Genomic DNA, 24856 nt, shown 5'->3' with positions numbered 1-24856 from the left:
TGGTGTAGTAATAGTAATAATAATAATAATAATAATAATTATTATTATTATTATTATTTATACACCGCCCTCCCCAGCCAAGACCGGCCTCAGGGTGGCTAACACCAGGTATAAAAACAATTGATTTAAAAACAAGATTAAAGTACAACATTAAAATGCAGCCTCATTTCAGCAGGAACTCAAATCAAAAACTTTTGGGGGAATGAAAACGTCAAATCTTCACCAAGGCCAACTATCCAGACTGGTCCTACATGGGCCAGAAGAAAACTCCCCAAATGGGAGTTCCATCACAGGAGGAGAAAGGAAAGAGGGGGAGGGGATCAAGTTGATTCCAAGTCAAAGGCCAGGCGGAACAACTCTGTCTTACAGGCCCTGCAGAAAGAAATCAGATCCCGCAGGGCCCTGGTCTCATGAGACAGAGTGTTCCACCAGGCTGGGGCCAGTGTTGACAAGGCCCTGGCTCTGGTTGAAGCCAATCTAACTTCCTTAGGGCCCGGGACATCTAGGGTGTTGCTATTTATGGACCTTAAGGTCCTCCGCGGGGCATACCAGGAGAGGCGGTCCCGTAGGTACGAGGGTCCTAGGCTGTGTTGGAGAGCTGGGAGGGAGCAGGGTTCAGATCCTCCTACTCAGCCATGAGGCTCACTGGGCGTGACCTTGGGACGATCACTCTCTCACAGCCTAGCCTACTTCACAGGGTTGTCGTGAGAATAAAATGGGGAAGAGACATAAGTACACCACCTGGACCTCTTTGGACGAAAGGTGGGATAGAAATGCAATGGATGGATGGATGATGTATGGCGTGGGTCGGCAAACTAAGACCCGCGGGCCAGATCAGGCCCAATTGCCTTCTAAATCCGGCCCGTGGACGGTCCAGGAATTGCCAGCGTGTGCATCGCCAGTGCGCAGGGTTTTTCTCTCTCCCTCCCTCTCCCGGCAGCGGCGCCTCCTCCCTCCCTCCTCCTGGCTTCCCGCCCTGCCTAGAGAAGGAAGGGGGCTGGACTTTGTTGGTGCCAGCCCCTCTCCGGAGTCCTTTGCGCGCTGCTCATCTTCCCACCGCCGCCACTCGCAAGACACAGGAGCCGCGGTTGGCTGAGCGCCCTTCTTGAGCGGCCGCCATTTAAAGCAGCCCCTCTCTGGAGCTCTTTCAGGCGCCGCTCATTGTCCCTTGTTCTTTTTTGCTGTTGCAAAATACAGTGGTACCTCAGGTTAAGTACTTAATGTGTTCCGGAGGTCCATTCTTAACCTGAAACTGTTCTTAACCTGAAGCACCACTTTAGCTAATGGGGCCTCCCGCTGCTGCCGCATTGCCAGAGCACGATTTCTGTTCTCATCCTGAAACAAAGTCCTTAACCTGAAGCACTATTTCTAGGTTAGCGCTGAAGTGTATGTAACCTGAAGTGTATGTAACCTGAAGCGTATGTAGCGCTGAAGTGTATGTAACCTGAAGCGTATGTAACCTGAGGTACCACTGTATAGTCCGACCGCCCCATGCTGAAAAAGTTTGAGGACTCCTGATGTATGATGAATGGATGGATGGATGAAGACAGAAGATGGCAGCCAGATCCAGGACTCACCTTTTCCGGCCTTTTGCTGGCGGAGGCGATCTGATTGATGGGGAGCGCCGATGTGTTGCTGGCGAAGATGCAGTGAGGGGGGACCACCTGGGGGAGATAACACACAGGTTAGGTTACAATACGATACGATAATCTTTATTGTCATTGTCCCATACAGAACAACGAAATTGAAAAAATCTACATCAGACATTCAAAAACCAACACGCCTGCTATCCAAGCTATTCCAACCTGGTTAGCCCCCTAAAAACTGATACCCCATAATTAAATACAATATACTCCCCTAGAGACTACCTTACATTGTGTTTAAAACCAAAATCGCATTTGGATAGAAACTGTTTCTCAGGCGGCTAGTCCTAGTCTTTATAACCCTGTACCTTCTTCCAGAAGGCAGAAGCTGAAAGAGATCATTTCCGGGGTGCGCACTATCCTGCGCTATCTCTGCAGCTTTCTTATGGCACCTGGAAGCGTAGATTTGATCCAAGGTGGGAAGAGTGCACCCAGTTATTCTCTCCGCAGTCTTTACAACCCTGGACAGCATTGTTTTTCCCCTGACCGTGCAGCTCCCAAACCACACACTCAGACTGTAAGTTAATACACTCTCAACAGTACAATGGTAAAATGCCATCAGCAGGTCCTCTGAGAGATTGTTTTTCCGGAGGATTCTCAGAAAATATAACCTGGAGAGTTCTGGAGAGGGAGGCAGGGGCAGAGGTTTCCCCTGAAACTGAAGAGCTTGGATTGCCACCAGCAGAAGCCTCAAGGTCAATGCAGGCTCTGTGAGGATGTGCAGCCAATTCATGCCATCTCCGCTGTGTAGGGGAAGCACAGTGGGTACCTGCAGTTCCTTGCTGGTGTTGGCAGCGGGTTTTTGGTGGCCACTGAATCCACAGGTCCCCATGAAGGCTGCAGCTGGGGGCATGGAGCGTGTTGCCATGGGGCAGGCCAGGGATCCAAGAGGTCTGGCGCTCTCTGTCTAACTGCAGTCTTTACATGGCATTAATGGCCAGATCACCCAGCTGTTTGTGGAAAACCCCAGCCCTCCAGCCGTCACCACCTGTTTCACACCCATTAGCAACGTTTTGACAACAACCGCTCTTCTTCAGAGAGGAACATGCCACTCTGGGATAATTCCACAGGTCATCTTGGCCCACATGCACCCACCTGGCGGCTTCAATTGGCAGAACTGGCACTGCTGTGAGTGTCACATAACAACCTGTTCTGCATCTGTAGTAACACAATTATTTTGTGTGGCTACACTTTGGAACTCCCTGCCTGTTGATATCAAGTAAGGCACCTTCACTGTGCAGTTTTCAGCGCCTGCTAAAAATCACCCAGATGTTTAGAAAGCTGATGCGAGTTCTAATCTCTTTTTAGCCTGCTGCTATTTTAGCTTTTTGAAAGTCTTAAATCTTTCTGAATCGTTCATGTAAATTGCTTTGAGCGTCTTTTTTGCAATCAAGCAGTGCAGGAATTTTATGAAATAATAATTTATTATTTATACCCCACCCATCTGGCTGGGTTTCCCCAGCCACTCTGGGCGGCTTCCAACAAAACACTAAAATACAATAACCTATTAAACATTAATAGCTTCCCTAAACAGGGCTGCCTTCAGATGTCTTCTAAAAGTCTGGTAGTTGTTGTTGTCTTTGACATCCGGTGGGAGGGCGTTCCACAGGGCGGGCGCCACCACCGAGAAGGCCCTCTGCCTGGTTCCCTGTAGCTTTGCTTCTTGCAGGGAGGGAACCCCAGAAGGCCCTCGGAGCTGGATCTCAGTGTCCGGGCAGAACGATGGGGGTGGAGACGCTCCTTCAGGTATACTGGGCTGAGGCCGTTTATGGCTTTAAAGGTCAGCACCAACACTTTGAATTGTGCTTGGAAATGTACTGGTAGCCAGTGCAGGTCTTTCAAGACCAGAAATAAATAACACATACACCCCCTGAGAACCTTCACACAGCCATGGACTCTACTGCAAAATGCTGGAAGACCAGCACGACTGAAACACCCCAAAGCTGGGAACTGCTGTCCCTGACTTTGGTGGCCCACAAGCAGAGGTCTACAGGGGAGGAGGTGCGAGGAGTCACATGCTCACCTCCCCCCCACCCCCCGGGCTACCTGCCCAGCCTTCGGGGCAGCCCATAATTCCCAGCACCCACCATGCTGACTGCACAGGGACCAGGTGAACCAGAGGAGGACCCCGAGGGCACCTCCAGCCCCTGCAAAGGAAGGAGGCCGCCCCCTGCTGGTGGGGAGGCAGTGGGGGCACAGGAGTGCTTAAGGGCAGCCTCTGGAAGATGCCCCCGGCCTCTCATGCAAGTGGCCCCCCAGCCTAGCCTTCTACTCACCGCCTCCACTTCCTTCACCACTTTGTGTTTGATGCTGATGTCCTCAAAGACGGCCTCAATCACCATGTCCGCCGTCCCAAAGTTCTTGTAATCCAGCTGCCCCGTCAGGTTGCTGAGGATCATGTCCCTCTCGAAGGACGTCAGGCTCTTCTTCTTCACTTTGTCGTTCAAGCTGGGAAATTAGAGGGAGGCATAATTATGCTAATAATTTATTATTTATACCCCACTCATCTGACTGGGCTTCCCCAGCCACTCTGGGCGGCTTCCAACAAAATATCAAAATGCAGTAATGCATCAAACATTAAAAGCTTCCCTAAACAGGAGCCTTGAGCAAAGGCCTGGCTGGGGAAGGAGCCAGCCAAGTGCTGCGACCCCTCAACATTGCAGGGGGTTGGGCTGGATGACCCCTTGGGGCCCCTTCCACCTCCAGAATTCTATAATTCTTATAATGAAGGCGGCTGGCCTGGTCACCCTCCTTCCAGGTGTTCACAACTCTAGGCAAAGACATTTCCATTTCTCCAGGCTCTGATTTTGAGCTCCGCTTTCAGTCTTTCTGTTTGGGGTCAGTTTGTGGCTGTAGCGCCACACACTCCTGTCCCCTCCAAGTGGGGGGAAGAGAGAAAGGAGGGAGAGAGAAGGGGGAGCCAAGCCAAAGCAAGACCACGCCTGAGAGAGGAACTCCTGGTGTTAAGGAAAAACAATACGCTAAGCGGCATCCTAATTCTCCCTCCTCTTATTTCACTTCTTAGCTTTGCAGCTGCCAGGATATTTTGTCAGTGGGCGAACGACCTCTGTGAGGGCACATTGGGACCTCTGCAAGCTCAAGCCAGAATAGTGGAAGAGAGGACCCTCCACGCATCGGAGCTAACCCACCAGCCCCTTTGCAGGGGGCAAACACAACAAATACCGTTTGTGGAGTAGACGGGAACAATATTAAAGAATATAAAACTGCGCGGAAAAAACGACAGTATAAACAGTACAATGAGAATGATCGGAAGACTCATTTTGTTAGAAGTCTTTTTTATTTAAGTGTTAATTAGTGTTAATTATTTAAGTGTTAATAAGTGTTAATTATTAAGTATTAATTAGGAAGATTAATTTTTTTATGTACGTAAATTTGCTTCTTCTTTTTTTGTATTTTCTTCTTTTCTTAATTGTTTTTTCTTTAATTTTCTTTTTGTAGTATGAGATTGTAAATTCTTTGTATAAGTGTGTAATTTAAATTAATAAAGATTTTTTTTTAAAAAAAACAGCTCCACCCCCTCTTTTGTGGGGAGCAAGGAGGGCCCAATCTGGGAGGGAGGGAGGGAAGGAAAGAAAGAAGGAAGGAAGGAAGGAAGGAAGGAAGGAAGGAGCCACACACAGGCCAAGTTCTTAAAGCCCAAATCAAGAAATGAGCAGCTTTGCCTAGCCTGGAACTCCCCTGCCCCTCCCCACTGCAGTACATTTTAGACATGGAGAAGCGCTGAACTGCCCTCAGCAACAAGGGAGATGCATTCTGCACATGCTCAGGGGCACCCCACCACTTCTAGGCCCCTGCTCAGGCTCAGATTTCAACCCCCCTGGACCCAAGGGCACCACGAAGCGCAAGGCTATCAATCAACCTACCCTTTGTAGACCTGCTGCTGTCCTCTGCTCAAGCCCTCCAGGGCTGTGTCCTTCAGAATGGTCTTCATCCCTTTGTCCACGGAGACCTGGGCGATTCCAGCGCCCATCAGGCCTGCCCCCAGGATGGCAAGGTTCCTGCGGAGAGAAGGAAGGGGTGTTTTTTTTGGGGGGGGGATAAAGAGCGACTAACCACTGAACCCGAGTCTCTCCCCCGTCCTGCAGAGGCAAATGGGGTTGCCACAGATCTACCCCACCTGTAGCTGGACTTACTGGACAGGTTGCTTTGGCTGCCCAAACTTGTTCTTCTTGCACTGGACCTGACCGTGGTACAGCCCGATCAGCGCCTTGGACTCAGAAGTCATCCCGAGCTCCCCGAAATTCTGCAGGGGAAGGGAGAAGAGAAGGCTGCGGTCAGAGGGACTGCCCACCTCTGCATCACGCCCCAGGGAAAGCAACGGGGTAGAAACGGACAGGCCCACCGAGGCATCGGCGACAGCGGAGGCCGGAGGGCGACAATGGCTGGGAAAGTCAAGGACTTGGAGAGGGACCAGGGATGCAGGACAATCCTGTCTCCAGTGGGATGCTGACATTAAAGACCCAGAGCAGGAACTCAAAAGAAGAGGCCTCTCTGTATGTCCCCAAGCTATCTGGAAATCTGCAAAGACAGATTTCCAGACCATATAACACCGGTCTTGAAAGACCTACACTGGCTCCCAGTACATTTCCGAGCACAATTCAAAGTGTTGGTGCTGACCTTGAAAGCCCTAAATGGCCTCGGTCCAGTAGACCTGAAGGAGCGTCTCCACCCCCATCGTTCTGCCCGGACACAGAGGTCCAGGGCCAAGGGCCTTCTCAGTAGTGGCTCCCGTCCTGTGGAACGCCCTCCCACCAGATGTCAAAGAGAAAAATAACTACCAAACTTTTAGAAGACATCTGAAGGCAACCCTGTTTAGGGAAGCTTTTAATGTTTAATATGTTAATGTATTTTAGTGTTCTGTTGGAAGCCGCCCAGAGTGGCTGGAGAAACCTAGCCAGATGGGCGGGATATAAATAATAAATTATTATTATTATTATGTGAACACAGGCTTCATCGATACAGCAAACTTTGCAAGTGCACACAATACGCACAGTTTATAATAAGCTGCTTTCGCACCCCCAGGTCCCTCGCAAAAGGGAACTGAGCAGCCAGGGTGTATGAATAAAGAAAGGCGGCTTTCTGGGTCCAACCCTGCGTCTCCCAAGACAAACGAAACAGGGGAAAGTAAAGTGACAAGTGGATGAACGGTGGCAAAGCCAGGAAGTGGCAAGAGGTGACTGCAAACCTCCCACATCAGCCACCCAGAACAAGAACAACAGCAGAGGAAATGGAGAACTGACAAGGTGGATGGGAAGGGAGACTGAAAAAAACACGGGGTGCCTTTTCCCCATAACGTTACCTTTCCGTATCTGGAGGCCAGCGGCTCAGGAGGAACGTCTGTCCAGCATAAGTTAAGTGGTCAAGAGAAGCCAGCCGCAAATTAGGACCCCCAAAGAACAGGAGGCTACAAAGTCTGCGTGGGTCTGTGTAAGAGGGTGCCAGCTGGCCAGCCCAGCCCAATGTCTGCCCGTGGCAAACTGTACTTGGACCGGCAGAGGTGGCCCCAATCCCCACTGTTATTATTCTTTTCAACCCAGGAGCTTCTAAGCAGCAGTGAGAACAGCTCACTAGAGTGCAGGCCGAAGCGACCAGGGCCAACGGCTTCTGCATTCAAGCCAAGGGGTCACTGAGGATGTCAGACACGATTTGCTACAGGGGCCAGACATTGGGGGCAAAGCTATCCCACCAGCTTTGCCCCACCTCTTCTCTGGGACCATTCAAAGAAGTGCCGTTTAAAAGACTGGTTCTGGCATTCCCCTTAATGTTTTCATGGGGAGCAATCTGCTGCCTTTAGGGAAGCAAAATGAATGCATATTAGCGCATTCTACTCACACCTGGGACGCGGGTGGCGCTGTGGGTTAAACCGCAGAGCCTAGGACTTGCCGAACAGAAGGTCGGCGGTTCGAATCCCCGTGATGGGGTGAGCTCCTGTTGCTCGGTCCCTGCTCCTGCCAACCTAGCAGTTCGAAAGCACGTCAAAGTGCAAGTAGATAAATAGGTACCACTCTGGCGGGAAGATAAATGGCGTTTCCGTGCGCTGCTCTGGTTCGCCAGAAGCGGCTTAGTCATGCTGGCCACATGACCTGGAAGCTGTACGCCGGCTCCCTCGGCCAGTAAAGCGAGATGAGCGCCGCAACCCCAGAGTCGGCCACGACTGGACCTAACGGTCAGGGGTCCCTTTACCTTTACTCACACCTGACTGAATATATGTGCAGCAGGAAATAATTAAACAATTCAATTCAAGCACAGAAATAGTGGGAGAGAGACCCTCTCATGAAGAGCCCCCCCCCAGCCCAAAGAGGGTGTCAGTGAGGGCAAAAGAAACCTCGAAGAGACCTGATTCGCAGAAGCGCTTTGTTTCGGCTGCTCAGCCTCCCTGCCTAAGAGCCAATGCAGGCACCAGCTGCCTTTCCACGCATCCCTCCAGCTTCAACTCTAGTTGCAGATATTATGGGATATGGTATTTTTGGTACGGATGGCAAAGAGGGCGTTTGAAGGGGGTTTAGAATAAGGTTACCAGACGTCCCCATTTCCCGGGAACAGTCCCCATTTTTACAAATCAGTCCCCTGACAAAATCCACCTATTCAGTAGGAAGTTGAAAAGTGTCCCCGGATTCATTGGAAAAAATCTGGCAACCTTAGTTTAGAAAGCGTCCCCAATTTACACAATTCTGCTTATGTGCGTGGGAGCCTGGAACCTAACCCCCGCATAAGTGGGTAGTCGCCTGGACTTTTGTAGTGTTAAGGTTTTGTTTTGTTTTTATTGTATTGCATTTCCATTGGTCTGCTTGCATTTGCATTTGTGCTGTCTTTGTCGGCTGAAAGGTGGCATATAAATAAACTGGAAGGAAACGTAACAATTCTCTGCTACCCTCCAGCAGCAGCTGCTTCCCTTAAAAGGTAAAGGTAAAGGGACCCCTGACCATTAGGTCCAGTTGTGACTGACTCTGGGGTTGCAGCGCTCATCTCGCTTTATTGGCCGAGGCAGCTGGCGTACAGCTTCCGGGTCTTGTGGTCAGCATGACTAAGCCGCTTCTGGTGAACCAGAGCAGTACACGGAAATGCCGTTTACCTTCCCGCCGGAGCGGTACCTATTTATCTACTTGCACTTTGACGTGCTTTCGAACTGCTAGGTTGGCAGGAGCAGGGACCGAGCAACGGGAGCTCACCCCGTCACGGGGATTCGAACCGCCGACCTTCTGATCAGCAAGTCCCTGGCTCTGTGCTTTAACCCACAGCGCCACCCGCGTCCCATGCTTCCCTTAAGTCACTCCAAATGGGAGCTTAAGTGAGTTATTTAGCTACCACAGCCCTAGATGCTGCTGTCATCTCCCCCACTCCCAGGCCACAGGAGCACTCCTGGGCTCCCTTCCTTTCCTTTTCCTACAAACCCTGCCCCTCCTTGACCCATCACAGTGGCCTTCCATGCCCAGCCTGCTCTTGCCCTTCCCAGTCTTCCCAAGCCCCCTCCTTCTCCCGGCCGCCTGGTCCTCCTCCCCACCCTCTTCTACAAGCCCCCCAGCAAAAAACATGGGACTTTGGTGTGACATTTGGCACCAAGACAACGCTGTGGACTCACTGGAAACCTGAACAGGGCCTCTGAGCACCCAGATCTTGTGATCAGACACCATGTGAACAGTTAAGGCCTTTGCTGTGATTCGAAGGGGATGCCTCTTGCTGAGAAGCTCTTGCAACCGTGAGGTGGGCTTCCCCCTGGTGAAGTCTTAAGGGAGGGTTGCTAAGGGGGGAATCAAGTCTTTTTCTCAGCCTCCACCCCACCCTACCACGAGAAAACTGAGCCAGGAAGATCAGGACTTCATGCAAAGGTTTGTCGTTTGTGGTTTACCGTATTTTTCGCTCCATAAGAAGCACTTTTCCCCTCCTAAAAAGTAAGGGGAAATGTGTTTGCTTCTTATGGAGCGAATGCAGGTGGGAGGCTCTGCTCAGCGCTCCCTTTAAAGAGCCGCGTGGAGCGTGTGTGCGGCTCATGGGGGCTTTTCCCCGAGGAGTGAGGAGGGCAGCCCGTCAGTCCCTTCTCCCTCCTCGGGAAAAGCCTGCAAGCGCCGCACACACATTCCATGCGGCTCGTGAAAGGGAGCGTTGAGCAGAGCCTGGGATGCAAACAGGCTCTGCTCAGCACTCCCTTTAAAGAATATTTTTTTCCTTGCATTCCCCCTCTAAAAACTAGGTGCGTCTTATGGTCAGGTGTGTCTTATGGAGCGAACAATACGGCGAGTTGTTTGAGGCATTTGGAGGTGATTATTTCGTACAGATTGCTGGCGAGGGCGGGGGGACCTTCTTATCTAACACGACATCTCTCCCTGGAGTCCGTCAGTCCATCTCCCTTTAAGCACAGACTACAAAGTTCAATGTCCAAAGTGACAGGCAATAAAAGGCTTACCTGGGATTCTGCAAGGTAGCCAGCTTCGTTGCCTTGTTCCAAGCCTGTCTTCACAACCTAAAGTTGAAGAGGAACAACATCTTGGGTTATTTGAAACATTTTTATACCGCCCTTCAGTTTGAAACGCCCAGGGTGGTTTAACGTTTATTTATTTCATACAGTGTATTCGCCGCTTGACTGCAAAACAAACAAGCTCCAAAGCGGCTTTCAAGAAAAAAGACAAAGCAACAAAATTATCAATAAGAAGAACAACTTAAAACTTTCAAAAAGATAAAATAACATAGCGGATTAAAAACTCACATCGATTTTCTAAATATCTCGGTAGGCTTGTCTAAACAAGAATGTTTTTAGCAGGCACCGAAAAGAGTACAGTGAAGGCATCTGCCTGGTATCAAGAGGCAGGGAGTTCCAAAGGGTAGGAGTGGCTTGAGTGGGCCTATCTGCGGTAAGGTGATCTTGAAGGTTTACAAGTGAAGATGAAAAACAGCAGGAAAGGAACAGCGAAAGGCAGTGCAAGGAATGTGGGGTGGCGAGTGGGTGGGTGCATAGGGGCAGGAATGCACCAGAGACCCTTCCAGCCAGTGCCAACGAGGCACCCACATACGCTGGCAGGCCTCCCTTCAGCTGAGGAAGACAGACCCACAGCCCAGCCCTCGCTGGTCCCTTCCTGCCTGCACTTCAGGATGGTGGGAATCACGATAAAAAAATTATGATGAAAGCCGGCAGAAGGACCAGCTGCCTATATGGCCAGACTTCTTAAATGCCACAGGAATCAAACGGAATACTATTAGACAAATGGAAACTCTGAGGCAGGGGTGGTGGAGTCTGTGGGGGCACCATAGCACTCTGCAATCACCAGCTGCTGGTATCTTGCCTCATAGAATTGCTGGGTTGGAAGAGACCCCAAGTTAATTCAATCCCCTGCCAACTGTGCCGGCAGAGGACAGCCATCCTGGCTACTGGCCATCCAAGCTGGGTGGGTCCAAGGTCAATTCATCCAACCCCACCTAAAGACGGGCAGAACTAGAGATGCCAGTGTTTTGCCACACGCAGGGCAGAAACCGAGTGTGCTCACTGTTAGGATATAGTTCTGTTCTATCTTAAAAGGAGCAGGCATGACTGTTGTGTGTCACATGCCTGTTTACTTCCAGCAGAGGCTCGCTGGGAACTTCCGTTTGTATGTTGCTTTTGTTTTCCTGCTGTTTTGCTGGACACGAAGGGAAGCAGACATGTTTTTCCTTTGTTCCTAAACTATGCTGAATAAATGCTGTAAATATGCTTAAAGGTAAAGGTACCCCTGCCCGTAAGGGCCAGTCGTGTCCGACTCTAGGGTTGCGTGCTCATCTCGCTCTAGAGGCCGTGAGCCGGCGCCATCCGAAGACACTTCCGGGTCACGTGGCCAGCGTGACGAAGCTGCTCTGGCAAGCCGGCACCAGCGCAGCACACGGAAACCCGTTTACCTTCCCGCTATAAAGCGGTCCCTATTTATCTACTTGCACTTAAGAGTGCTTTCGAACTGCTAGGTGGGCAGAAGCTGGGACCGAACGACGGGAGCTCACCCCACCGCGGGGATTCAAACCGCCGACCATACGATCAGCAAGTCCTAGGCACTGAGGTTTTACCCACAGCGCCACCCGCGTCCCTGTAAATATGCTTACACATGTCTCTGTCCGCCAATACCGTTGTGAGGATTTATTCACTTTGCTGATAAGAGCTTGCACAGCTTCTAAACGTATCTGAGGCTCGTGTCGCTGATTCATGCTGTTCTGGGAACCGGAGATCGCCGAGCTGCCAGCTGGAGCTGGAGCCAGCTGGGGGCCTGCCAAATGCCCCCATCTCCCTGATAGTATCCCAACCCTCCCTCTGCCCTCCCTCATGCGCACAGATGGCCCTCACCTTGATGATCTTAAGGGGAGCCGGGTAGAGGCCTTTCGTTTGCTTCCGCACTTTGCCCTCCACCGTTTTGTAGACTTGCTGCCGCACGAAGCCAATGCTCATGGCATAGTCCATCACCTCTGCAAGGCAACGCAAAGCAGGTTCAAGGGAGGAAATGACCCAGGGAGCCGACTCCAGGGAGGCCAAGGACCAGGGCAGCTTGCCCCCGGCGCCAGGCCAGGCCACTCACTCTGCATCAGCCCCTTGTTCCTTTTCTGAGAAATCGTCTTCTTGGCGAGGCCTCGGGCAAAGGTGATGGCCACTTCCTCCAGGTACTCCAGCGTCCGCTCCTCGGGGCTCTTGATCCCTGGCCCTGCGAAGGCAGAGGTGCTGTTTTAGCAGGAAGCAAAGGTGCATTCAAAGGAGACAGACTCCCTAAGGGAGAATCCTGCATCCAGCTCTCTCACTGGAGCCGTTGGTCAACTGTTAAGGCAGCCACAGACGTTCCTAGACTGGGACAGCTTGACCACACGGCTGAATTACTGCAATGGTTGGCCCAGAGGCTGCAGCTGGGGCAGAATGTGGCAGCGAGGTTGCTTGAGGCAGCTGCTGCAGGATACATTGCCCCCTCCCCCCCCAGCCTCAGGGGCTTTTGTCCCTGCAGGTGTTGCCGCCCTACAAGTCCCGTCACCATCCCTGGCCACTGGTGGTATTTGCCGGGACCAACGGGAGTTGCAGCTCAGCGATGGTTCCCTGCCTTGGGGCCTGCAACGTCACAGACCACGCCGGGCCAGGTGCAAGGCCACAGGGCAGGTGTGTGCACCTAGAAGTGTCTCCAGCTAACCTAGAGGATCCACCAGCTGGTCCACCAGCCCCATCTTCTTTGCTCTGTCAGCGCGGATGTTTCTTCCGGTCAGCATCATGTCAAAGGCAGCAGGAAGCCCCACCTGAAACGCGGAAGGAATGAGTTTTACATGCCAGAAGAGCAGGGATGCTGGAAAAGCAGACTCCCTCCCTCTCTGGGGTGGGGTGTTCACCCACTCACCATCTTGGGCAGCCTCTGGGTGCCTCCTGCCCCCGGCAGCAGACCCAGCAGCACCTCTGGGGTTCCCAGGACAGTCTTCTTATCCTTGGTTGCTATTCTGTACTGGCAAGCAATGGCAACCTGGAAAGGGAACACAGGGAGCTTCCTGAATGCACAGTCAGGCGGTTGCGTTCATCTGGCTTAGAATGGTCAAGGGGTCTCAGAGGTTCGGACAGGACTGGGCATTCCCAGCCCTCCATGGCAGAAGAAGAGAAGAAGAAGAAGAGTTTGGATTTGATATCCCACTTTATCACTACCCGAAGGAGTCTCAAAGCGGCTCACAGTCTCCTTTCCCTTCCTCCCCCACAACAAACACTCTGTGAGAAGTGTGACTGGCCCAAGGTCACCCAGCAGCTGCAGCTGCAAATGGAGGAGCGGGGAAGCGAACCCAGTTCACCAGATTACAAGTCTACCACTCTTATCCACTACACCACGCTGGCTGGTGTAGTGGGAAACGGTTGCTAGCCAGAGTCTGCAGAGCCCTAAGCTAGGTGAGCCAATGGCCTGGCTGAGGATTTCCATGGGGCTGGACCCGATGACCCTTTGGCTCCCTTCCAACACTACAATTCTGTGATGCTACGGGAAGCGAACCTGGTTCACCAGATTACGAGTAACACCACTCTTAACCACTACACCACACTGGCTCTCCCACACTGGAGATGCTGGGGACTGAGACCAGGGCCTTTTGGATGCAGAGCAGCTGGTCTGGAAGCGAGCCAGGATCCTTCCCTTATGGCAAATGCAGAGAACACAGTCACACGCACACCATTCTCCCTTTCATTATGGAGCACAGGCTTTCCCAGCTGCTCCCTACCTCTAGTCCTCCCCCAAGGCAGGACCCGCTGATAGCAGCAACGATGGGCTTTGGCGATTTCTCCAGCTTCTCCAGCATCTTCTGTCCTTCCTGAGAAAGTAGAGTTATTTCTTGGCTGGACTGGCAGGCCTCAATCATGCTACAGGCAGGAGAAAGAGAGAGTTTCGTGGCTGTGAACGAGGCGCACCGCTGCCCACCTTACAAAGTCACCCTACCTCTGCAGAGAAGCAATTCAAGATGCCTGCCCAGGGACACAGGGCTCCTCCTTCGCCCAACTCTGTGTGACTGCTGCTAGGGAAGCAGGTGTGTGCTGCAACTGGGCGCAACCGTCTCCTTGCTTTATCAGACTCTGCTGCAACACAGATCTGCTGTCCCAGACCCTGGGGCATGTGAGGGAGTGTGTGTGTGTGTGTGTTGCGGTTCTGGGCAGTTAAGAGTTAACACTCCAGGAAGCGTTCTTATTAACTGGGTGCACTGCCCACATGACGCAGGCATTTTACTATGGTCTATGCTCTCTGGGGGCTGCAGAGAGTCTATCTGAGAATGTGAGCAAGGTAGTTTTGTTTTGTTAAGAGGCAGAAAGCTGCAAGCATGCAGCTAGATTCCGTAGGTTTTTCATTTCCGTTTTTGTATGCTTCTAAATAAAGTGTTAGATTAGAAGCACTGGTGTCGAGCTGAGTTATTGAAGACACCACACAGACAAAGCCCTCTTACGCTGCGTGTGAACTCTGCTAACGTCCGACAACTGAGAAGAGTGGCAGCACGCGAGTGGAAGCGTGTGGGCGCAACTGAAATTTGTCGGAGTGGAAATAAATCTAATTTATTGCAGTGCCATTGCAGCAGACTCCTTGGGTCAAAGGATTTACGACCCACAAACTTTAACAGTGTGAACTGGCCCAACCTCTCAGGGGTCTTCCTTTCTGGAGGTATTTCCCCAAGAGTCGGCTTTTGTTCCTGCAGGGTCCTAACATCTCACTTGTGAAGAGATAGCTACCTCTGGACTACCTGTCACCAGCTAGTAAGCAAGAAGGGAGGCGGGTGCTACTGCTCTGGGTCCCAAGTAGACCTCTGTGTAACCAAGGCTCTGCAAAACAGGCACCCTTCACCAGCCAACTACGGCGAGGACAGCAGCCGCTCCAATCTGAAGCAGTGGAAGGCGGAGATAATAATATAATAATAATAATAATTTATTATTTATACTCCGCCCATCTGGCTGAGTTTCCCCAGCCACTCTGGGCGGCTCCCAATCGAGGGTTAAAAACAATGCAGCATTAAATATTAAAAACTTCCCTCAACAGGGCTGCCTTCAGATGTCTTTTAAAGATAGGATAGCTGCTTATTTCCTTCACATCTGAAGGGAAGGCGTTTCACAGGGCAGGCGCCACTACCAAGAAGGCTCCCATCTAGGGCATTGCTTTCATTATGTCCTGTTGCTTGTCTTGTCTTGCATGTCCTGTTTGCTGTTGGGGGTCTGACTCTGAATCTGCGAGAGTCAGGGAAAGAGGCTGTGGGTTAGGGACAGCAGCGTCAACTAGGGTGGTGACAGTGTTAGCAATAAACACTGTGTTACTGTATGGGAGGGGAACATTTCCTTAACTGGGAACTCTGGAAGAAGCTGCTGGGAACAGAAAATCTCTGCTGGGCCTCCGCTTACTCTGCTGATGCATCACACAGGTTGAGGTGTGGTGAACTACCAACTGACTCCCACAACTCAACACCCACAGAGTCCCCTCCACCAAAACGAGGTTTGAAAGCCAACAGAACAGGTTGCAATGTGTGTGTGTGTGTGTGTGTGTGTGTGTGTGGTGTCCACAACAGCCAGCTCCATTGGCAAACGTGCCCACAGACCCGAAAAGATTGGGAAGCCATTCTCCAAAGCAGCCTTTGCCCGCTTGGCGCACCTCCAATGTTCTGGACCGCAGCTCCCATTAGGGGAGGCTGTGGCTGATGGGAGCCCAGCACATCTGGAGGGCACCAAGCGGGCAAAGGCTGCCCCAAAGCACGCGGCCGGTTTGCCCATTTCTTCCCCCCAACGGGACCCCTCTTCCTGCCCTGGTGGAACTTACTTGATGTCTGCACCAGCAATGAAACAGCCGGGTTTCGACGAGATCAGGACGGCGCTACTGACGGCCTCGTTGGCCCAGATTTCGTTCATTACGGCGGAAAAGTCGTCTTGCAGCTGCCTGGAGAGGGTGTTGACCTGGGGGGAATGAACAGGCACGCTGAAGCCAAGGCGGGCAAAGGGAAAGCTCCCACTCTGGAAGGAGAACGACCCTTGCTAGTCCTCGCCAACATGGAACAGCATTGGGAAGGCGGTGGCATGCCAAATATCTTGAAGCTTTGAGATGTACTCATAAGCAGCCGGCAGCACACCCTTCTATTTGGTCTGGCATACTGTCTCCCTCCTTTCTATCTCCATGACTCCCAGGCACCCCTTTAAACCTCTCTGCACAGTTTAAACCGCTTGAGCCCACAGGGAAGCGACAGGAACACCTACCTTGGAATTTGGAGAGTTAAAGCGCACGACAGCAACATCTCCTTTGATGTCATAGTTAACATGGCTTCTTGCTGGAGCGGGGGAAAAGAGAGATTTATAGGGACATTTCAAGAGGGGCAAATGTAAGGTTCTGCACTTAGGCAGGAAGAACCAGATGCACAAATATAGGATGGGGGGAAACCTGGCCTACTAGCAGTACATGTGAAAAGGATCTAAGGCAGCGGTTCTCAACCTGTGGGTCCCCAGATGTTGTTGGACTACAACTCCCATCATCCCTGAGTTCTGTCCTTGCTAGGTAGGGGTGATGGGAGTTGTAGTTCCACAACATCTGGGGACCCACAGGTTGAGTAAGGCTGATCTAGGGGTCTTGGTGGACCACAAGCTGAGCATGAGTCAACCGTGTGATGCAGCAGCAAAAAAAGCTAATGCTATTCTAGGCTGCATCAACAGAAGTCTAGTGTCCAGGTCAAATGAAGGAATAGTCCCACCCTATTCTGCCTTGGTCAGACCACACATGGAATACTGTGTCCAATTCTGGGCACCACAGTTTAAGATGTTGACAAGCTGGAAGGTGTGCAGAAGAGGGCAACCAAGGTGATCAAGCCTTATGAGGAGTGGTTGAAGGAGCTGGGTATGTTTAGCCTGGAAAAGAGGAGACTGAGAGGAGATATGAGAGCCATCTTCAAATATCTCAAGGACTGTCCCATAGAGGATGCAGCATGCTTGTTTTCTCCTCGAAACAATGGCTTCAAGTTGCAAGAAAGGAGATTCCGACTAAACTTTCGGAAAAACTTTCTTACTGTAAGAGCTGTTTGGCAGTGGAACAGACTCCCTTGGGAGGTGATGGAGTCTCCTTCCTTGGAGGTTTTTAAGCAGAGGTCGGATGGCCATCTGTCAAGGATGATTTAGCTGAGATTCCTGTATTGCAGGGGGTTGGACTAGATGACCCTCGGGGTCCCTTCCTACTCTAAGATTCTGTGATTCTATATTATATCTCCATGCAGGACTTCAGCAAAACTTAGGACAGGGGCCACCAACCATTTTAGGCTCATGAGCACATCTGGATGTCATGGGTGCCAGCCTCTCTGGTTATCACCTCCTTTGGACCTCACTGCCGCTGCCACCACCCAGCTCCCCAGAGAGGCAGAAGAGGGAAAGATCATGGTGTGCCACTGCTGGCACAAACCCACTTAATGGAGAAGCAGAGCCAAGCGCTGTTTGAAATAGGAGAGGTGGCAATTGCTCCAAAGCGTGCTTTGCAAGGCCATGGAGGGGATTTTGAGAGGTGGGGGGTTGCACCCACCTGTCAATCATGTGACATCACAACAGTGTTGTGTGACGATTGTGGGTGGCCCCATCCACCTGTCAAATTGGGCCTGCAAGGTTGATCCTGGAGGCAAAAAGGTTCCCCCCTGAAGTCACTAAGGTCTCTTTGTTTTTACTACCAGGGTGGAAACACCGTCCCCCAGCAATTTTGCCTTCTCTGCCAGATTTCTTTCAACCAGGGCAGAACCCCGTCATCGCCACAAACCCCCACCAGACCCAAGAACTGACTTACACTTAAGAGGGGAGGACGTGCTGAGGTTTCGGCAGGCGTAACCTGAGACAGAGAGAGATTTCAGGAGTTACTTTGGACCAGCAAATAAATCAGAACATTTCCCATCCCTGCTGGTGCCTTCAGGCAAAATCTCTTTCTGAGTGATGAGGCTCAGTTGAAAGCAGGGTGGATTTGATTTAAATCACCAGGCAGTAAGACTCGATTTAAATCACTGGTCAGTAAGACTTGATTTAAATCATTTTTTTACAGAAAGCCTCATTCTTGCTGGTATCATCTTAATATTTACAACCAGATGAAGGTTTCATTTTTGGAGTAATAAATGTTCAGAGTAGTTTTTACAGTTATATCAAAAATTACTGATTTGGTTATACTATTAGAAATATATCAACAGACTTTATGCACAACTTTTCTGCTGTACTTTATTGGAAGGAGAAAAATAATAATTTCCTTAGTAACAATTTAGACAATTTATTTAACTAAAACAATAACATTATAGCATATGTATCCATGTTTGTTAATTGATGTGGTTAAAGCTTTTGTTTTGTTTTTTAAAAAAACTTAGACTGAGTTTTAGCACACATGAAAAACTTAAAACGAACCCTTATTTCCTGATGAATAGTCTTTGGACTATAATGTAACTTAAATACAGTGGTACCTTGGGATGCAAACGGGATCTGTTCCGGAGCCCCGTTCGCATCCTGAACAGAACGTAAGATGCGACATTTTGACCGCCTGCGCATGTGCAAGCAGCGAAACCTGGAAGAAACACGCTCCGTTACTTCCGGGTCACCGCAGAGCGCAACCCGAAAATACTTATCCTGAAGCGTATTTATCCCGAGGTATGACTGTAGAAAACTCTATTTGGAAAGATTTTTGCTCCAAAAGCATTTTATTTTTAAAAAATCTGGTTTAAATAATTTTTAAAATATGATTTAAATTTTAAAAAATCCAATGTATTTTTATCCACCCTGGTTTAAAGGACTTGAAAACTCAACATCGCCTTGCACATGTTTACACAAGCCAGCATGGCATGTTTGGCGTTTCGGAGTGTTTGCTATGTGCCTTTTCCAAGCATGGTTTCCCAACATACACCTGGAAGTCTGAGCATTGCTAATTATTAAGTGAAACTCTGAAACTTGATCTGATCTATCCATTGTGTTAACAAGACATGGCAGCCCGTTCCAGAGGGTCCCAAGTCCATCTGAGGGGAGGGGGAGCCATCACATCAGAGGCCAAATATGCTGCGTTGCGCAAGCCGGTCATGTGACCCAGCCCCAAAGCTGGAGGTGCGCCATGTCCTTTGCCCCACATTTCCAGAGTGGAAAGGAAAGGACCTTTCACCTACATCCTGCCATGCCCATAAATGCCGGCACTTTGGAGGTTGATGAAATTGCCAGTGAGTCTCTTCGGGGGGGGGGGGGCTGGAGGGCTCCTGCTATCTTGAGAGCAGAGCCAGCTCAGAAAGATGCCAGAGTTATCTGCCAGAGTTATGTTTCACATATTCTGTGCAGATGAAAATGCATTGCTCACAAATGCTTATTGGGATGTGAAAGACCTGCCCCTTTCTTGCCCAGGCGCTCGAGCTAGCATCACAAAAACCAAGCAAAGGCCTCATCCACACTTTTGCTCGACCCAAATTTCGATAATATTTAATCATATTTTCTGTACAGATTAATCCCTCCAGGGTCCAAAAACTTCCCTCTTTGTTCTGTCCGTGGCGAAAAGCCAGTCTTGCCCACTGAAGTGGATCTTCTCAGAGACACAGAAAGTCTAAAGAGAGATTTTGTTTAATGGATCTTCAATTCAGCAAGCAATTTCGAATTTCTGTAAGGCAGAGCTGTGCAACAATGAGAAAAGCTGTCGGACCCTGGGGGACTTTTCGGGACACAATATGGTCAAAATACAGGTCAAGCAACAGTGGGGGTGAGCCTTTAGGCAGGACCAATAATGGTAAGTGCCCCCCTTGCCACCTTGAAAGCAAATATTTTAAAATCAGACCTCTTCCGTGACACAATACAAAGAAGCCTTATACTGTTTTTAGGGTTCCTAACGCTTACTGCTTCTCTGGCTGCTTATCAACATGCGAGATAGCAGGAAAGAGGATCAGTCATCTCATACGAGCAAATGCCATTCAGCTCAAGCCCAGAGCAGCTTCTGAGCTTGCCACAACCTGACAATGAACGAAGAGGCTCCAGACTGCAGGCCATTTCATGGCAATCGCCAAATGTTATGTTGCAACACAGCGTTCGGTATGACTACATCAACCCTGCAGCACCAAATATTTCTTGTACAGTGGTACCTTGGAAGTTGAACGGAATCTGTTCCGGAAGTTCGTTCAACTTCCAAAACAGTTCGGCAACCAAGGTGTGGCTTCCGATTGGCTGAAGGAACCTCCTGCAGCCAATCGGAAGCCGTGACGGATGTTTGGGTTCCAAAGAACATTTGCAAACCGGAACAATCATTTCTGGATTTGCGGCATTCGGCAGCCGAAACGTTCATTTTGCAAGTCGTTCAAGAGGCAAGGTACGACTGTACTGCCGTTTAGAAGAAACTCTGCAAAAGTGTGGGTTTTTGTTTTAAGTTGCACTTTTGGAGGAGATGGCTTTAAATCCAACTGCAACAAAAAACCATACAGGCCTGGGTACAGAGGAAACCTGGGAGACTGCACACATTTAACAGTATTAAAATTGTCCTTCGATTTGCAGTTAACCAAGGCCTGGAAGATGCCCGGCATCTTCAGATAACAAAAGGATGAAATTTAGAAAGGAAGCAAGCTGACCCTGCCCATACAATCAAGACCACTTTTGAAGGAGACATGGAGGTGCCTCGGTGATGAAATGATCTCCCCAGGAAGCCTAGACAGGTGTTTTTCTGATGCAAGGCAAATACTGTCTATTTCATTTTCCCAGAACAAGCAATCCTAAGACATGCGCTTTTGGGAATCAAGCCAAAAGCTCCCTCTGGTCCAAGAACATTATGCACTCCCCTTCAGTGCCATGGGGGTGTTCACAAGCAGGGTGCGAAGGAAACAGTTCACCCCGTGTGTCAGCCCCCCCCCCAAAAAATCCTCACAACTTGATACACAAAAGAACACACAAGGCTCCACTAGTCCTCAACGTCTTTCCTTGTGAACTTTGTTTTTTTGAGGAGAGCTGTGAGGAATGTCTGTCAGAGAAACACTCTGCTGTAACTGAATTTAATCTTTTTTGTCGAGAGAAAGTGCAGTTCCAAGTATCAGCTACTCGACTGGCAGAGAAGGAAGTTGCTGTCTTCATGCTTTTCTCCAGTAGAATCTGGCTGATCACAGCTGGGTATGGAAAGCTGGATTATATACCTGCTTTGTCTGACCAAGCTACACGACTCCTCTTTCTGCCAGTCCCAGAATAGTAGAGTATCTTGAATGGCTTTAGTTACAGAAAGGTAGCCGTGTTGGTCTGCCATAGTCAAAACAAAATTTTTTTTTCTTTCCAGTAGCACCTTAAAGACAACTAAGTTAGTTATTGGTATGAGCTTTCGTGTGCATGCACGAAAAGTGTATCTGAAGAAGTGTGCATGCACACAAAAGCTCATACCAATAACTAACTTAGTTGGTCTTTAAGGTGCTACTGGAAAGGAAAAAAAAAATTCCTTTTTTTTATGGCTTTAAATGGGGATTACATAAATCCATTGGTAAAAGACCTACCAACAGCTATTAGCTGTGACAGCTAAGCAGAAACACCAGGTAAACCTTTCAGATTATGGGGATATTCAGCCAGGAAGGTTTGCAGCCTTCAAACCCTGCTTATGGGCTTCCCAAAAGTATCTGGCTGGCTGTTATTAGAAACAGGATGCTGGACCAGAATGCACTCAAGTCTGATACAACAATGAGGCACTTCTACATGTCCCATAATCTTGCAGCGCTAGCATGAATTCAGGGTCTCCCAGTTCCATCTGAGTCCCCGAATTCTTTAGAATGGGAGAAGCTAAGGATTTTGACCCACAGGACATACTTAAAACCAGATGGGCGGGGTATAAATAATAAATTATTATTATTACTACTTAAGGGTTGGCCAATCATCCAATGGCCAAATGTCACTCTAATGCACATATGCAAGGCCTGGCAAAGTCAGTCACCACATCACGGTGCTGAGCTGAGAGGTTTCAATCTCTCAGCTCAGCACCACATTTGGGTGCCCAGTTTTGCCCACAGCTGACAAGCTCACCACCTCTGCTTTTGGAACAGTCACTCTTAGGAGGCACCAGCCAAGGAAGAACGCTGTAGGAAAGCACTTTCTACTGATCAGTTTAAACACTGAGGCTTTTCTGAAGGACTCCACTGAGGACATTTGATAACCACTGACTTGGGACCAGTTTACCTACAATATCACTTTAACTCACACGTGCCCACTCAACCACTTCAATCAGCAGAATTGGCATCACTACATGCACCAAATAATACCCATTCCACATCTGGAAGAACTTGATTGTTGAGTGTGGCAGCGCCTGCACTTTGGAACTCCCTGCCTATTGAGATCAAGCAGACACCCTCACTGTACTGTTTTTGGCAAGCCTATCCAGATGCTTAGAAAGTTCAAGAAATCATAATCTGTTTTAGTATTTTAGCTTTTCTATTTTTTTCTATTTTCCTTGATTTTACTGTTTTATCTTTTTGTAAACCACTCTGAGTTGTTGGGTTTTTTTACAATCAAGCGGTGTATAACTTTTATAAAATAAAAAAAAGAGGAGACTGAGATATAGGATAGCCATCTCCAAATAGCTCAAGGGCTGTTCCATGGAAGCAATCTTGCTTTCTCCTTCTCTGGAGGGTAGGACTCAAACCCACAGATTCCAGTTGCAAGAAAGGAGATTCCAACTAAACCTTAGGAAGAACAGAGCCATTTTGACATTGGAATGGTCTACCTTGATAAGCAGAGGACACTCTTTCCTTGGAGGTTTTACAGCAGAGGTTGGGTGGCCATGTGCCATGGGGGCTTGAGCTGAGATTCCTGCAGTCACAGAATTACAGAGTTAGAAGGGCACCTCGAGGGTCATCTAGTCCAACCCCCTGCAAGGCAGGCATCCTGGTGGGCCAGAACCAGCAACCTTTTGGTTAGCAGCCAGGTGCACTGACCCATCGCGGTGGGTGGGAGGGTGGACCAGATGACCTTTTAGGGGGGGTCCCTTCCAACTCTACCGCTCAAGGATTCCATTGGGGGGAGTAAGCATGGACCAATGGTACCAAGTAGTATGGGAAACAGCTCTACTAGAAAAATTAACCAATAAACTGAAACTGACACGGGGACAAATAGAAGAAGACACCTTCACCCCGATATGGCTCCCCTTTATCACATACACAGCCCAACAAGACAATGACAAAAATCCACCAACGGCATACAAATCAATATGGCTAACCTGATCCAAAACACCCACCCACCCACCCGTGAAAACCACAAATGAACAACCACACCCTGGGCCAACCCCAACCTCTCTCACCACCAAAGGAACACAAGCAAACAGCAAAGAACCTGCACAAGCAACGCTGATACCAAACCCTACATATTGGAAGTAAAATAGAAACATCACCACCCGACCCCCCCACCTCTTTCCCCCTTTTCTTCCTAATGTCTCAACAAATGAAACTGATCTGTAAAAAATGTTACTGGGGGCGGGGAGAAACATTGCACATACTTTTGTAAATCAACAAAATCTTATATATATATTTTATATTTTAAAGGATTCCATTGGGGGAGGCGCAAGGGGGAAAAGAGAAGGAAGGGGCAGCTAGAGAGACCTTTGGGCGGCAAGTGGTTGGGGAAGAGAAGAGCCCAGGCAGGGCCCGGGGAGGGTGTGTGGAGGGAAGAGGGTGGAAGGCCTAGCTGTCAACTTTTCCCTTTTCTTGCGAGGAATCCTATTCGGAATAAGGGAATTTCCCTTTAAAAAGGGGGAAAGTTGGCAGCTGTGCCCTGGGATAGCATCATAAGATTCTAGAGTGGGGATAGACCCCAATGTAGGGGGTGTTCAGGGTGGCAGGAGAGGATATATTCTTTATTAATATCTTTCCTAACTTGCCTTAGCAAGTACGTACCTTTACTGAGCAGAGTTTACATTTCCCTTTTTACATGCACAGCAGATTGCTGGTTGCAGGCTCGTGTGAGCCTCTCACTAGTATACAATTCAGTCTGTCTTGAAGGGGACAGGTTAGGTTACCCAAAAACCTGTGTAGTCACCCCCCCAACCAGGCCTAGAAAGGCTACAGTCTCAGATTGAATTGTATAGTTCCCTTGAATCCCTCTTAAAAGAATAAAGAGGCCGCAATCATAGCTGTCAACTTTTCCCTTTTCTCGCGAGGAATCCTATTCGGAATAAGGGAATTTCCCTTTAAGATGGGGGGAAAGTTGGCAGCTCTGGCCCTGGAGGGGAAGAGGAGGGGGAAGGGCTGGGGGGGTGCAAATGACCTTCAGGGGACCCCCTTCCTCTCAGCTGCTGCAGGGGGCAGAGAAGAGGGTCCGACGGGGGGAGCGAGGCCCGGGGAGTCCCCTCCCCCTCCCCCTCCCCCTCCCCCTCCCCCCGGGAAACGAGGCCCGGGCGCCCCCTTCCCGCTCCCCCCCCCCGCCTCACCTGAGCGGCAGCCCCGGGCCCGGCAGTACTTGAGGGCGGGCGTGAAGCGCGTGAGGCTCCCGATGGCCCGGACAGCAGCCGCCATCTTGGCCGAGCGCGGAGGTCGAGCGAGAGCGAGCGAGGCGGGCGCGAGGACGGGAGGCGGCCCTGGCCCAGGGGGCGCTGCGGGGCTTCCCGCGACGCCCCGGCGCTTCTTGACGACGTCAAGGGGTGTCCGCGGCGATGCCTGCTGGAAAACGCCCCCCTCGCGGCCGCCCCCGGCCCTCCTCCCCATGTGGATATTTGCCACCCGCGAAGTTAAGCTTCGCCCTTTCCTCGCGGGTTTTTCCCTCCGCGGAATGGGCCGGGGGAAGCGTCGCGCGGCGT

At 50.1% G+C, this 24856-nt stretch overlaps 1 protein-coding gene across 1 annotated transcript in view; it reads right to left on the bottom strand.

Annotated features, from left to right (window-relative positions):
• Positions 1-24638, bottom strand: part of HADHA (hydroxyacyl-CoA dehydrogenase trifunctional multienzyme complex subunit alpha) — a 38046-nt gene extending 13408 nt beyond the window's left edge. The window contains exons 1-14 of the mRNA XM_053383860.1: positions 24491-24638; positions 17894-17935; positions 16336-16406; positions 15905-16038; positions 13839-13977; positions 12986-13105; positions 12785-12887; positions 12191-12313; positions 11962-12080; positions 10066-10122; positions 5798-5907; positions 5528-5662; positions 3920-4091; positions 1578-1664 (exon numbers count right to left, since the gene is read on the bottom strand). Of these exons, the coding sequence (XP_053239835.1) occupies positions 1578-1664; positions 3920-4091; positions 5528-5662; positions 5798-5907; positions 10066-10122; positions 11962-12080; positions 12191-12313; positions 12785-12887; positions 12986-13105; positions 13839-13977; positions 15905-16038; positions 16336-16406; positions 17894-17935; positions 24491-24575 (1497 nt within the window). The 5' untranslated portion in view covers positions 24576-24638. The remainder of the gene's footprint in view (positions 1-1577; positions 1665-3919; positions 4092-5527; positions 5663-5797; positions 5908-10065; positions 10123-11961; positions 12081-12190; positions 12314-12784; positions 12888-12985; positions 13106-13838; positions 13978-15904; positions 16039-16335; positions 16407-17893; positions 17936-24490) is intronic.
• Between the last annotated feature and the right edge of the window lie 218 nt (positions 24639-24856).

Source organism: Podarcis raffonei, chromosome 3 (assembly GCF_027172205.1).
Source record: "Podarcis raffonei isolate rPodRaf1 chromosome 3, rPodRaf1.pri, whole genome shotgun sequence".
NCBI classification, from domain to species: domain Eukaryota; kingdom Metazoa; phylum Chordata; class Lepidosauria; order Squamata; family Lacertidae; genus Podarcis; species Podarcis raffonei.
The sequence above is the reverse complement of the archived record's forward strand: the minus strand, read 5'-3'. Positions and strand labels throughout refer to the sequence as shown.